Here is a 14,236-nt window from a genome sequence, read left to right as displayed (position 1 = left end):
TGGGGTTCCAACTGACTGAAACATCAACCCCAGCCACTAGACCTGCCCCTACCATATGTTTGACAAGCTCAGGCTGTTGCACTGGCACCTGTACTCCTGCAGCCAGCTCAGGCTTTAGCATCTATGTCACCAGCCCCAACCTCCCATTCCCTACCTGTACTGAGAAGATAGTAAAAATTTGTAGGGTCCCACTATGAAAAATCATCCCTAGATAAAGCCTAACCTTGATCACTGGCAGCAACAATGGGCTTGCATTTGTAGCAGAGGTAATTCAAAAACTATGTCAAAGAAAACTACATACAGCTTGTGACCAGTTAAAAGCCAAGCTATATCTATACACATTCCTGCACACACATATAAGCCAGGTACATTTTTTTTTTTTTTTTTGGTTTTTCTCCGGTACTGGGAACTGAACTCACGACCTTGCTTGCCAGGCAGGCGCTTTTGCCGCTGAGCTAAATCCCCAGCCCGCCAGGTACATATTAACTACCCCTACAAGTTTCAGAAATCCAGCCTTAGATCCACTAAAAAATGGATAGCTCCTCCAAGGCTCACTCTGAAGAGACCCCCCCGCCACACACACATGACTGAAGCTTGAGGACATCATTCACAGGATTGCTTCATACCTATTCCGCTTGATTTTTATGTCTTTTCAGGCTGCTTATCCCAGTCCTTGCTTCCTTGTGCCCCTGCTAGCTGTGGTTTTTGTTATTTGACCTGGATTCTGCTTACCCTAGTCCTTGCTTCCCCAACTATCAGTTTCTCTATGGACAGTTGTCCCAAGAGAACAGAATAATCAATCAAACACTCGACCAATATTTGATGAGCATCCAAGACACAGTGGACACTCTCCTAGATCAGATTAACTCCCTCACAACCTTTCCAGAGTAATGTTACAAACAGACAGGCTTAAATTCTAGTTGGGCCTCATCTAAAAAGAGCACATGTAACAAGCCCAGCAAAGATTTGCCAGGGAAACTAAAAGAAGGGGGAAATGTACTAGAAAATGCCCCACCCTGACCTGCATGCTTCAGTTTGTTAGTTGCCCAGGTAATAGTTCCTGTTCCAGTTTCAGTTGCTCCTGTCTCTTAGAAATGGCTGGTTACTGTGATGCACAGCTGGTCACTATGATGCACATTGTATAAACCAATCCCCAATTAACAAGCCATTCTTCCACTGTACTTCCTGCTTGCTTATTCCATATAAGCCTTAGACCAGCAAGATCAGGGCCTGACATTCTGGGATTGATCCTGATCAGTGCCCATCAATGTACATAAATCTGCCTCCAAATCCTGGATGTTGTTTTAGTGTTTCTGCTTGCCCTCGAACCTTAAGAAGATAGTTTAAGGGCTGGGAATTTAGCTCAGCGGCAAAGCGCCTGCCTGGCAAGTGCAAGGTCGTGAGTTCGGTTCCCGGTACCGGAGAAAAACCAAAAAAAAAAAAAGAAGATAGTTTAAACTTTATTTATATCTCATATATTAAACATAAGTCTAAGAGTCCAGAGAAATTTGTCAATAGTTCTGGAATCATAGGCCAGTGTCTTCCCTTTAAGCCTCAGTGTCCTTATCTGTGGGGTGATTTTTACTGGTGCCCTGTGATCTTCTGCACAGGAACAAATCCCTGTCATTGCTGTTTCTCAGCTCTCCTTGCCCAGCAATCAGGACATTTCTATGAGGCTGTGATTTACAAAGCTATCTGCAGGTATTCTCTAATGTGAACCATGTCATTTCCTAGAGTCACATAGGACTGGGGAGTGGCATCCTCCACACACACAGCTGGGAGGTAGCAGGGCAAAGATGAAAGAGATAGTGGGACAGGCTTCCCACTGGTCCAGCGGATCCCTGGTTCCTTCTTATCCCCAGTGAAGCTGGCTGGGCTCAGGGCATGGGAGGGACAGCCTGCTGGGAGCTCAGCTGTCTGTTGGTCCCCACTGAGGCAGCAGACTGTGGGGGACATGGGCTAAGAAGGTGGTTCTTAGGCTTCTTGACCACGCTGTACTCTGGTTCCTCCTCCTGGGGTCTCTGGGAGAAAACCCCATTGGCATTAGAGTTCTGCTTCTGTGAATCAAACACCACTGAGCTGTAGTGAAGATCTTCCTCGGCGGTGGCCTGCAAAGAGACCAAAGGCTCAGGAGGAGGTGGGGAAGCACAGATCCCCAGCTCAGGATGGAGGCACCACCCAAAGAAGCCTTCACTGTGGGGGCTGCAGCTTTCCCACTGTCCTGGCCTCTTCCTCTTGCCTGGACTCAGATCAGCCATTCTGCCCACCCACCTGCTCTACCTACCTGGTCAAGCTACAGCTCAGAATCCCTGGGGAACCATGTGGTCCCTGGGATGCTCAAGGCCAACCTAGCCAGGTCTGTTCTACAAGGAGGAGACTGAGACCCCAAGAAGTTTGGGGCTACTGAGATACATCTCTATTCTCCCCTGAAAGGACTGTCCTGGCTGTGAAAACAAAGCAGGTCCTTTTGAAGGACACAAAAGCAGCTTTGCAGGACCCTGGCCATCTAGATAGAGTTTGAATGACTTCAAGGTGCTGCGAACAGAGGTTCTGACTTGATCCAAAGGGGCTGACTGAAGGGTAAGACTGTGTGTGCTCCTGATCCACTTTGAGATCATCAGTTGCTGAGTTAGACAAGCAAGTATTGTTGGTCCCAGGCCCATGTGGCCATGTGGACCTAAGAACATGTCATGTGAAGAAGAAGTAGGGGTTCAGACATGTGGCCAGGAGCCATCAAGTGTAAACAGAAGCTCAGACAGCCTGGCGTGAAACCACCTCACCCTTCTGCAGACACCCGGCAGCTCAGAGAGGTACATGGTTTTCAGGGACATGGAAATGATGTAGAACAGGATCCTCTGCATGGTTCAGGAACAGCAGCCTGGGTAAATAGTGCCAGGTTGGGCACATTCCAGGGAGCTGGGCAGTTTTGTGGAGCAGACCAGCAACAGCGTCACCCACTCCCTGCCACCATCCCTCCATGGCCTCACTCGTGTATCCAAGATAGGCTCATGGGGTTCACGGGCTGAGGGTGGGGCTGGGAGGTGCCTGAGGCAGCCCTTTCCTGGTGCTTACATCTCTCCCCAGCCTGTTTGAAGCCCTACCCACTAGAGAATGGGTCACACCAGGGCAGGAGACCAGGGTGCAGTCTATTCCTTGCTCCTGTTTTAAGGTGACAGCATCCAGGAGGTAACGGACAAAATCCGGAAAGGTAAAGTTGATACCAAAAAGATGATGGGCCCAATACAGGACAGAGTGCCAACTTTAACCCTGGGTGTGTGGCATATAGTAGGTGTGTCATAAATGCTCTACTTTATTGATGCCTGGGCCATAGTCACTGGCCACCCCAAAGCACTCCCATCCTCCCACCTCCAGCCACAGTGACACCAAGCCCTTCCAAAGACCTTGACTCTGGCAAAACCTACACGTGCCCTTCTGTGGATGGCTGTCCTGGAGCCAGTCCCTCCCTTCCTTCTATGGCCACTCCCACTTCCCAGGTGGTGCCACCCACATAGGCCAGGGTCCCTGTGGGACCCTAGCACTCGCACTTACCACTGTGCTGTACTCCACGTCCACCTGCCTCGGCGTCGCTGGCTCTTCCCGCAGTGACCATGTGTGCAGTTGCAGGTTTGCGTAGTGAGGCTCACACTGCTCAACGGCCTGTGGTGGGAGGGAGACATCCAGGGAGGCTCTTCCCCCTCCCCTGGCCCTGCCTCTCTGTAGACACGCCTATGCTGTGGGTGTCTAGCCCCATCCTTCCCTCAGTGTCTCTCTAGGCAATGAGTGCTCCCTAATCAGCCCACCTGGGAAGATCCACCTCCTGCCATAGCCTCCCTTACCTGCCTGGGGTTCCGGCCTGGCCTTGAATGCTCACCACCTAAAGACAAATGGAGGAGAGGGAGGTGGAACCACTGAGCCAGGGCAGGAGTGGGACCCCTATGTGCCAGATGACAGCAGGCAGGAGGCAGCAGAGGAAGGAGGCCCTGGCTTTGCAAAGACCTAAGCCATGAGGAGTTTCTAGGAGCATCTGCTCAACTCCTGAGCCTGGAACCTGTCCCTCACAGACAGCCACCTGCCTGCTGCCCTGGAGAAAAGAGGGCCTCGCCTTCCTGCACAGCTCTGTACATCCTGACCCTTTCAATCTAGGGACCCAGGAGCTGTGAGAAGCATCTAACTCACACACAGCCTGATGCCCTTGGTCTGGATCAATGGCCAGGGAACCTAGAGCCCACTGCCCTGCATGTCACAGAGACACACCCTTCCAGGCAAAGCTGCAAGAGGAAAAGCCCAAAGTTTGTGGACAGAAGTCCACAAACAGCCAATGTGCTTGCTGAGCCTCCTCCTGGTGGAAGAGAATAGCAATGGGGTGCTCTGGGATGGAAACACATTGGTTCCCAACATGGTGTGTGGACTCCACCCCACAGCTGGACAGGTGCTTCATGGGAAGTGGGGAAGGGTGGTGCGGAAGCAAAGGTTCAGGGTAGGGAAGAAGGTAGCAATGAGAAGGTGTGAGAGTAGCTGGCTGCACAGGAAGCTCAGTAAAGGGGAAGATCCAGTCTACCTTGGTCACCATGGTGTCCCAAAGCCCGTCATAGGCCCTGGCACACAGCGGGTGCTCAGGACAGCTTTGTAGTGTGAATGAATGAATGAATGAATGACAAGGAGAGGTGGAAGGAACAGGTGTTAATGGGTGTGATGAGGCAGGTCAGGGGCGGGGAGGAGTAAGGCTCAAGGTGAGAAAACAACCCAGATACGTTGTCAGGAGATGGGCTGAGGACTCACAAACTAAGGCACAAAGGTTTAGGGTATCTGAACAGAAAGCCCTTCTCCTGTTGCTGAGGACCCATTCAACAAGATATAATACACTCACATACCTATAGACTCTGGTCCGTGATTTCTAAAACATTTAATAGCAGGCAAAATGGTACCGTATATTAAGTGCAAAATTACTATTCTAAAAGAGAATTCATGGTACAAAGCAAGTTCTTTAAGAAATCATACATGCATACACAGGCCTGGAAAAATTTGGAAGGAACATGTCTTCAGTGCCAGGGGTTGGTTTTCTCTGGAGGTGGGACTTTTAGTTATCATTCACTAAGCTAAGGAGAATTAATTTCCTTCTTTGTGCTCTCCTTACTTCTCAAGTTCCCTCCAGCAATCATACATCCCTTTGGAAGGATGAAGAGGCTACTTGTGGAGCAAGAGGCTTTCTGGGTGAAAGGCCAGCGACTCTGCTGAGATCACAGAAGAGAAGCAGTTCAGGGGGTGAAAGCCCACGTGGCAAGCAGCTTGCATGTGAGGCTCCAGAAAGTGACAGGAACAAAGCAGATGGGAAAGAGGAAGTGGTCCTTATTCCCTGACTCAGGCACATAAAAGCTGGGCTGACCTCTACCCAGGAGCTGGAAGTGAGTGTGAGACCCTGTCCCCCGTTTCCTGCAGCACACACCAGCTCCTCCTGCAGCTGTGGACAGAGTAACCCATCTCGCACCCAGACCTCCCTGCAGCCCAAAGGCTTTGACAACAATGGACAATGACTGTGCTGAGAATCCTCCTCTCGCGGGATCATGGACTCCTGGCACAGGAAGGAAACTTGAGTTTCTCTGTCCCTCTGTTCCTGTGTGTGCACATATGCATGTGTGCTTGTGTGCTTGAGTGTGCATACATGCTTCTGTGTGTGTGTGTGTGTGTGTGTGAGAGAGAGAGAGAGAGAGAGAGAGAGAGAGAGAGAGAGAGACTAAGCGGTTGAACCCCGGAATCCTCTACCACTGAGTTCCTTTTTAAATTTTTTTTAAATTTTGAGACAGGGTCTTGCTAAGTTGACATGGAGTTCATATTAGAGATCCTCCTGCTTCAGTCCTCCTGGGTGTCTGGATTATAGGTGTGTGTCATCACATCTAGGTCCTGTACTTCTTTGATCTCTCCGGCGTTTATTAAGCACCTATTTACTGAGTGCCAGACACGGTTCCAGGGGCCCCACACATGTCCTCTAACAACCTGAGCTCAAAAGAAAATGGGATTACAGGATGCTTGGAGCTTCCTGTGGCGTCTGTTGAGGCTAGAGGTATTAAAGAGCACATTAAACCAGGCATAGCATACTTAGCAATTTAGTGAGACCCTATCTCAATATTTTAAAAAGGGCTGGAGATATAGCTCAGTGCAAAGACCCTGGATTCACTCTCCAGTACCACAAAAAAGTAAAATAAAATAATAAAACAAAACAAAACAGGCTTTCTGGGTGAAAGGGCATCACAGAGTCTGCGGAGATCACAGAACGGAAGCAGTCCAGGCGGGGAAACCCTACGTGGCGAGCAGCATCCATGTGCGGCTCCAGAAAGGGGCAGAAACAAAGCAGATGGGAAAGAGGAAGTGGTCCTCGTTCTCGGCATCAGGTGCGCAAACCCAACAGATACTGATCATCACCCCTGGCCTTTAGGAAGGCACAGACTGCTGCAGGGGCAGTCAGGGAAGCCAGCAATGGCAATCTATTTCCAACAGGGCTGTGACAGCTGAGGTGCAGAGGTACATGCAGGAAGGGCCCGCAAACACTCTTAGGGGGGCAATCAGAAAGAAGGTCTCAGAGGAGACGAAGGCTTAGGTCAGCACTTGGGATCGGAAGGAATGAGCCAAAAAGAGGACATGGGAGGCATTCCAGGGGCCAGAGCAAGCGCAGGAGAGGCTGAGGCTGAGGCTGTGGCTCCTGCTGGGTGATGAATAGTCACAGGAAGGGTCTTCCTTAACCACCTATGGTGGCGCATGCCTATAATCCCAGAACTCGGGAGGCTGAGGCAGGAAGATCATGCTTTTGAGGCCAAGCTGGGCAATGTAGCAAAAATTTGTCTCAAAGAAGAAAGGAAGGGGCCTTGCAGGGTCCAGAAGTAGGGTGAGGGGAAGTGAGCAAGGCCAGACAGGGGGCCTGACAGTCCTTAGGAGCTGCATTCTGAAGGTGTGGGAAGCCATGCACAAGTTTTAAACAGAAGAGGGCACTGCCCCGTGGGACAACACCCTGAGCCCCCGCAGGAAAGGCCTCCCCCTCCCAGAGCCACCCCCAGAAACACCTGCCCTGGAGCCTGCCCCTAGCATCAGCCCTAGGTGCCCTCAGTACCCACTCTGAGGACCCAGGACAGAGTGTTGTGGATGAGATGCTGTGGTTAGGGACAAACCAGGGACAGAGGGCCTCAGAGCTCACTTACCTTTGACCTCCTTCTGCAATATCTTCCAGGTCAGCAGCGAGAGCCCCATCAACAGAAGCAACAGAACACCCAGCAAGGACAGCAGCACAGGGAGCCTGGTGGGGAGGTGGGCAAGGTGAGGGGGCATCAGCCTTCCCAGACTTTTGTTTCATTAATTAATTAATTAATTAATTGTGCCTGGGGATTACACTGCAGGCCTGGTCCGTGCTAGGCAAATTCTCTACTGCTGAGCAACATTCCCAATGCTCCCCTGACTTTTCCTTTTTTTTTTTTTTTTTGAGAGAGGGTTTTGCTGTGTAGCTCAGACTGGCCTTGAACTCGCTGTGATCTTCCTGCCTCAGCCTCCCAAGTGTGAGGATTACAGACGTGCACCACCACATCTGGTCCTTCCTTGACTTTTCAGTTACATAAGTCAAGTTTTTGAGAAAGGCAAACAGTATAATGTATCCCTTCTACACTTCCCATCCACGCATCCTCCAGTTCCTCCCACATACACACAGTATACTTAACACTAGGCACTTTATTCACAGACAAGCAAACAAGAATGTACAGGGTGGGGATGCAGCTCGGTGGTACAGCATCTGCCTAGCATTGCCAAGTGTACTAGGCCCTGCTTTCCATCCCTAGCACCACAAAAAGAAAAAAAATGGTAGTGGACACATATGAATGTATAGTATTTCCCTTCTTTCTTCACACAAAGGAGGCAATGCTATTCTGGTTTGACGTCTTAGAAGTCTTTCAGTGCGTAGGGAAGTGCTCTTCTTCAGCTGCATAGTATTCTGTCGCACAGATAGACTGTGATTCCTGCGACCCCTTCTCACTGGCATTTCCCTCATTCTCTGTGTGATTACAGACACTGCTGGGATAAATCATTCCATAGCTCTGCTATTCCACGCGTGGACAAGCAGCAGCAGATTCACAGTAGACCTCTTCTTCCATGCCTGAGTTTGTATCTGTAGTTTCCTGTCTTTTTTACTTTTTAAACATTTGATTGATTGATTGATTATTTATTGCAGTGCTGAGGAGCAAACCTAGGGCCTTGTCATTGCTGGCCAAGGTGTCTGTCACTGAGTGACACCCCAGCCCTCATCTTCTCTTAAAGATGCCCCCCCCAACACACACGTATACAATTTGCAGAAGCTTCAGGCTCTAGCAAAGCTGAGCTCTGGCTCCTGTGTGTACCTGCAGGGTGAATTTCTGCAAGAGGCATGCTTCGAGTCTGAATTTTGCATTCTCCAGTGTCAACATGGTGACTCTGCATTGGCAGGAAGCATGCAGAGGGGCTTCAAAGTATGGAGAAGTGAAAATATGACTGGCCCTTGTCCTGGGGTCTGGGAGAGAGCCCCAAGTGATGGGAGCACTTTTGCTGTTCCTGGATCAACTTGACCGCTCAGAGATGACGGATGGGGCTGCTCAATGGAAACACCATATATTATAGACTCTAACCAGCTCAACCTCCAGGGGAGAGTAGGGCTGGAGACCAAGTTTAATCACATGGCCAGTGATGCAACCAGTCCACCTGTGCTGTGAAACCCCAGTAAGACCCTGGACAGAGAAGATGAGACAGACACATGGAGGTCCCACGTGGACTCTGGGACTCTCCCAGACCTTGGGCTGCCTATGTCTTTATTTGGTTGGTCCTGATCTTCATCCTTTATGATAAAACCGTAAGGTGGCGCTTTGTAGAATTTTGAGTCTAGTGAATTACTGAACCCAAGGGAAGAATGTGTACCCCCAAATTTGTAGCCATTGGTCAGAAATGCAGTGACTTGGGCCTCCCCAAAGAGCAGTGGCATCTTCACAAGGAAGTTTTGCTGTGTCCAGAATCTTTAACCTATGGGGCCTGTCCTAACTCCCAGCAGTCAGTGCCATGGTCAAACTGCAATGCCCCAGGAACTCAAAGGAGGAATCTGAACCCCCAAAATCATTTATGACTGTGTGCATTTTTTTCTAGGGAGAGTCTCTAGGTGTCAGCCACTCTGGTGGTTTGGTGACCCCTATAAAAATTGAGAACCACTGCCTAATGGGGGAACCCAAGACTTTGGGGTCACATTACCCTAAGCCCAGCCCTTTTTCCTGTAGCTTTGTGACCAGATAATTGTTTAACCTTTGAGCCTCAGTTTATTCATCTGTAAAATGAGCATGGTAATAGTTCAGCAGCTTCACTTCTCAGGGCTGTCATGGAGAATATTCACGGCAGGATGTTCCCAGCCCCATTCATTGCTGATTTCCTTTCATTCCCTCTGCTTCCCAATTCCCCCTTGCCTGTACCCTCTCTTTTAGCCTGGGACAGGCTCAGGGTGGCCTCAGTGACCCCAGCTAGGATGCGCAGAGTGCAGTTTCCAACATGGGCCTGGGACAAAGGGCACAGGAAGTCCCATCCAGCAGGCGTGTACCTTGTACCCCCAATACCCCTGAGCCCTGAGTCCTTCCTGAGGAGAAGATTCCCCTTCCAGGTCACAGACGGGATGGCCGTACCTTGAGTCCTGGACAACTTGCTGGTTCTCCTGGCTGCTGGAGGTGTGAGTGGTATTCCTCTGGCTGGTAAAAGATATGGCTGGGACTTTGGCTGTGGTTGTTGAAGTCCTGGCTATGATGTAACTTGTAGGTTTCTCTGAAGTTGCTGCTGGGGCAAAACCACAACTTAGATTCAAAGATCTCTTCTCCCACTCTCCTGCTACTGGCCAATGCCTTTTGATTTGACTTCATACTAATTACTCAGAAAGAGGACAGGAGGGGGATTCCAGGGCCAAATTCTTCCCGGGACTCTCCCAAGGCAAAAGAGCATTTGCCAAGGGGAAATAGGATCTGCCCCAAACCATTCCCATTCTGTGTGGTTGGTGGGGCAGGGCCCCTCCAAGAGCCCCTGAGTCAGCTCCCCCTGCCTGGTCTGGTCTCCACCCAGCATAGCCAGGTGCTCAAGGAGGTGTTTGTCTAACCACAATGCGGATGTGTCACTTGTCCAAGCTCCCTCTGCATGCAGCACTGTCACCACCTGGCCCTCACCCGGCCCTCTGCTCAGCCCCTACCTCCCTCCGAGCAGCTCTGTTTTCCTGGGGCTCAGCTTTGCACACTCTGCTCTCCACCCCCTGTCACCTGATGTCACCTTCCCTCAAGACTGTTCCAGACTGCCAGCTACTCCAGGGTGCTCCCTCTGGCCCTGGACCTGTCTCTCTCTCCCTGTCCCTGTCCCTCCCTGCCCACAGTCCCTGCGCACTCACTCAGAGTTTGTTCCTACTCTCTGATCTGACTCCTGCCCTAGTTATTCCCATCTGAGCCTTTTAGGGCAATGCTAGGGCTGGGGTAAGAAACTCACCTGGGAGAACAGACACTATAACATCGACGGTGGGATCTTTTTGCCACGATACATCAACCCCACACTGGTAGGAGCCTGTGTCCTGCAGGGTGAGGTTCTCCAAGGTCACCGTGAAGCTGAGGTTGGCGGGATGGTCCCTGATGGTCACTCGGCCCCGCCTCACTACTCTCATTGAGCCTTTAGTCTCCACAATATGGTCACATAGTACCATAAATGATTCTCTGCACCAGTACTTGTTACGTGTCCTGTCTTCCTCGTCATACCAGCACCGCACACTTAGGGATTCCCCCACGGTGCCAATCACAATGCTAGGACCGCTCAGGAGAAGACAGCCTGGAAAACACAAGTTTCTGGTCTCTTACAGTTGAGTAGGATCAGTGTACCCCCTGGGGGTCAGATCCTCCAAAAGACCCCCCATTCCACCTCATATCAGTCCCCACCAGCCAGGTCACCCCTCACCACCTTCCCCTTCTTCTCTCTTCCTCTATCCGACTCCTCCTATCCCTCTCAGTGACCAGGCCTCCTGCTTCCAAACTTTCCAGGACCATGAACAGTTGAGCTCCTACTCTCTGAGCTCCTACTCTCCCAGGAAGGTGACCCTTGCCCTGGGCATCTCTGTATGTGGAGAGCAGCCATCTACCCCTCTGGTCCCACCTTGGGATGTGAGGCAGGGCAGAAGGAAGGTCAGCAGACCACTGAGATGAGAATACTGTATATTATGGTTCCCCCCCCAAAGCCTCATGCAGTCATAGGGCTTTTTCAGAGGTGGTGGATCTAGAGTACGTGATGCTGGGATTAAGGGTGTGTGATTAGGAAATCAGTCCACTGATTGGTTTGGCATAGTTCTGGCTAAGATTAAGGATGTACACCTGTCCTAGGGAGGGTAGCCTGCATACTATATAAAGGACAGAAAGAGTCTGGTCTTCTCCTCTTGTTGGTTTTGCTGTTTTCTACCACCATAAATTGTTGCCCCTCTACCATGCGTCCACCTGCCTTGGAGCTAGCAGATTATGGACTGAAACCTCTACAAACTGCGAGTTAAATAAACTTTTTCTCCCTCTATCTTTGGGCATGGGGTATTTTGCCTCAGTAATGAGAAAAGTAACTAAGACACTGCACATTCAGTGAGTGTTTGGGGATCAAAATGCATGCAGCGTAAGACTCGTGACAACCTTCATGGTGTCTTGTCCTGTGTAGTCTGCCCAGCTCTGGCAGATTAATTTTTAAGGAAGCATATTTTTTATTCCCAAGATTTATGTCCCCCACTTTCCCAGATGGATCTCAGACACAAAGCTGAGGGTGTCAGCACAAAGCAGACGCTGCCACCAAGCAGAAGGCAGAGCACCTCCCTCAACCCCTCAGTGACGCTGTGATCTCAAGGGGATGCTGAGTCCGGGGATGACTTGCTCTTCTTACTAAGGGGTAGAACACTTTCATTTCACTGAGATTTTTAGATTCTTAACTCTCACTTAAAACTCGGACCACTCAAATGCCCACCCAGTCCTGTCTCTCAGGTTTGCTCTCCCAGGTCCTTGAATCCTCAAATCAAGAAAAAGAAGAGGGGTGAGGGGAAAAGAGAAAACCCAAATACACAAATAAAAGAAAAATAACCACAGCAATTATCAAGTCAATATAAGCAAGTCTGGGGCCGGAGATATAGCTCAGTGGCACAAGCGCCTGCCTGGCAAGTGCAAGATCCTGAGTTTGACTCCTGGTATCTAAAAAAAAGAAGAAAGAAAACAAAACCCCAAAATATAAGTAAGTCTGTGAACCTGAATGAAACTGATGATTTTCTAGGTAAATACAAGTGACAAACATAGGCCCAGGATAGATGTATATGAAAATGTTGACTGATAACAAAATGAATTATAGGGGCTGGGGATTTAGCTCAGCGGCACAGTGCCTGCCTGGCAAGAGCAAGGTCGTGAGTTCAATTCCCGGCACTGGAAAAAAAAAAAAAACAACAAAAAAAAACAAGACCAAAAAAAAAAAATATTTTTTTTCCTCTCATCTTTGGGCTGGGGATTTAACTCAGCAGCACAGCACCTGCCTGGCAAGCACAAGGTTGAGTCCAGTTTCCGGTACTGGAAACCTCCCCACCCCCCAAAAAAAGTATTATAAAATTCTTTCCCTTCCAAAAAAGAGGGAGAGGTGCTTGCTTCAGCAGCACATATACAAAATGAAAGGGGGAAAGCAAAACTGAGTTTCACAGGTTACTGCTCTCAAGCCTTCAAAGGAATATACAATTCCAACCTATTCAAACTTTTGCAGAAAATATGAAATTAGGAGCTGGGGATTTAGCTCAGCGGCACAGCGCTTGCCCGGCAAGTGCAATGTCGTGAGTTCGATTCTTGGTACCGGAAAAAAACCAAAAAAAAAAAAAAAAAAAAAAAGAAAAAAGAAAATATGAAATTAGAGAAAGCTCCGTAATTCTTTTCATGAAGTCAGCATAATATGTTGAGATGAATCTGGCCAAAGTGCTTACTAAAATTCCCTACCTTGCTAATTCAAAGGAGAAAAAAAAGAACCTCCATAGATAAGGACAAACTATCTGACACTTTGTTGTAGTTGTCTTTTAAATGCTTGTGGAAAGGAAGATTAAAAGTGGCAGAGCACAGACAGGCAGCAAAATACAGCCTCTCTGGGACATGAAATCGAGAAACCTGGAAAACAACCACTTGGTGAAGAGAAAAAGAAGTTGATCTCGGGGAATCAGGAGGGAGGCGACAAGAAGACTAAAAACTACAGAGCACAATGCAGAAGAAAGAAGGAAGCAGTCTGGAAAGCTGACCCTTTCCCGGCGAGGGCACCGGTCTCTCCTGACACAGCCCTGCTGTTATGGTTTGTGTCTGGATGTCCCCTCAAATCCTCATGCAGTTATGGGGTGGGCTTCTAGAGCTTATGATTGATTCATGGTCCAATGCTGGAATTGTGGAGGTGAGGGCTACACCCACCCTGGGGCAGGTAGTTTGCATACAGTGTAAGGGAGGGAAAGAGGCTTGCTCTTCCAGCTGCTGCTCTTCCCTTCTTGCTTTTGTTGCTTTGCTGTTTTCCATGGCCATGAACAATTGCCCTGTGCCATGTGCCATTCTGCCTTGGAGCCAGCCAAGTATGGACCAAAACCTCCACAAACCGTGAGCTAAATAAACCTTTCATTCCTTAATATTGGGCGTCAGGTATTTTGTCTCAGCCATGAGAGAAAAGTAACAAAGACACCTGCTCTGGAAGCTCCAGGAAGAGACAGTAGAACAGGCCCGCAGCATTAGCCCCAAGAAAAGCTCATGACTATTGCAAACTGCAAAAACACCATGGGGTTTTGCGCTGTAAGTGCCTCCTTCCTTGGGGCAACCTAGAGTTGGCGAAGGAATCCGGTGTGGTGCTGATCATATTTAAGAAAGTTTAATCAGGAGCCATTTGGGGAAAGGCTTAGCTGTTTGAGACTGAGCCACAGAACAGCTACAGAATAACCATAGTGACTGGGAGGGAAATAGCCACAAGAGACAGTTGTGGAGAGGGTGCAGGCTAGACATAGACCCCTGTGAAGTTTAAGAAGGTCACAGGAGTTCCACCCTCTGAGCTGAGAAGTCACGTCTTTCACGAGTGGCTTTAGTGGGGGCTGGGTTTGAAAGTGCTGGCATTGAAGGGGCTGGGGATTTAGCTCAGCGGCAAAAGCGCCTGCCTGGCAAGCGCAAGGTCATGAGTTCGGTTCCCGGTACCAGAGAAAAACCAAAAA

At 49.5% G+C, this 14,236-nt stretch overlaps 1 protein-coding gene across 2 annotated transcripts in view; it reads right to left on the bottom strand.

Annotated features, from left to right (window-relative positions):
* Nucleotides 1–1,447: 1,447 nt before the first annotated feature.
* The window catches only part of Cd300a (CD300a molecule), a 20,148-nt gene continuing 7,359 nt past the window's right edge, over nt 1,448–14,236 (bottom strand). The window contains exons 2-7 of one of the 2 annotated variants that reach the window (XM_013508663.1): nt 10,504–10,836; nt 9,666–9,813; nt 7,188–7,282; nt 3,837–3,874; nt 3,550–3,657; nt 1,448–2,108 (exon numbers count right to left, since the gene is read on the bottom strand). In XM_013508663.1, coding sequence (XP_013364117.1) covers nt 1,878–2,108; nt 3,550–3,657; nt 3,837–3,874; nt 7,188–7,282; nt 9,666–9,813; nt 10,504–10,836 — 953 coding nt within the window. In that variant the 3' untranslated portion in view covers nt 1,448–1,877. The remainder of the gene's footprint in view (nt 2,109–3,549; nt 3,658–3,836; nt 3,875–7,187; nt 7,283–9,665; nt 9,814–10,503; nt 10,837–14,236) is intronic. The other variant, XM_005412236.2, reaches the window with a different exon arrangement.

Source organism: Chinchilla lanigera, unplaced genomic scaffold (assembly GCF_000276665.1).
Source record: "Chinchilla lanigera isolate Chin_1 unplaced genomic scaffold, ChiLan1.0 scaffold00152, whole genome shotgun sequence".
In the NCBI taxonomy this organism is placed as follows: Eukaryota; Metazoa; Chordata; class Mammalia; order Rodentia; family Chinchillidae; genus Chinchilla; species Chinchilla lanigera.
The sequence above is the reverse complement of the archived record's forward strand: the minus strand, read 5'-3'. Positions and strand labels throughout refer to the sequence as shown.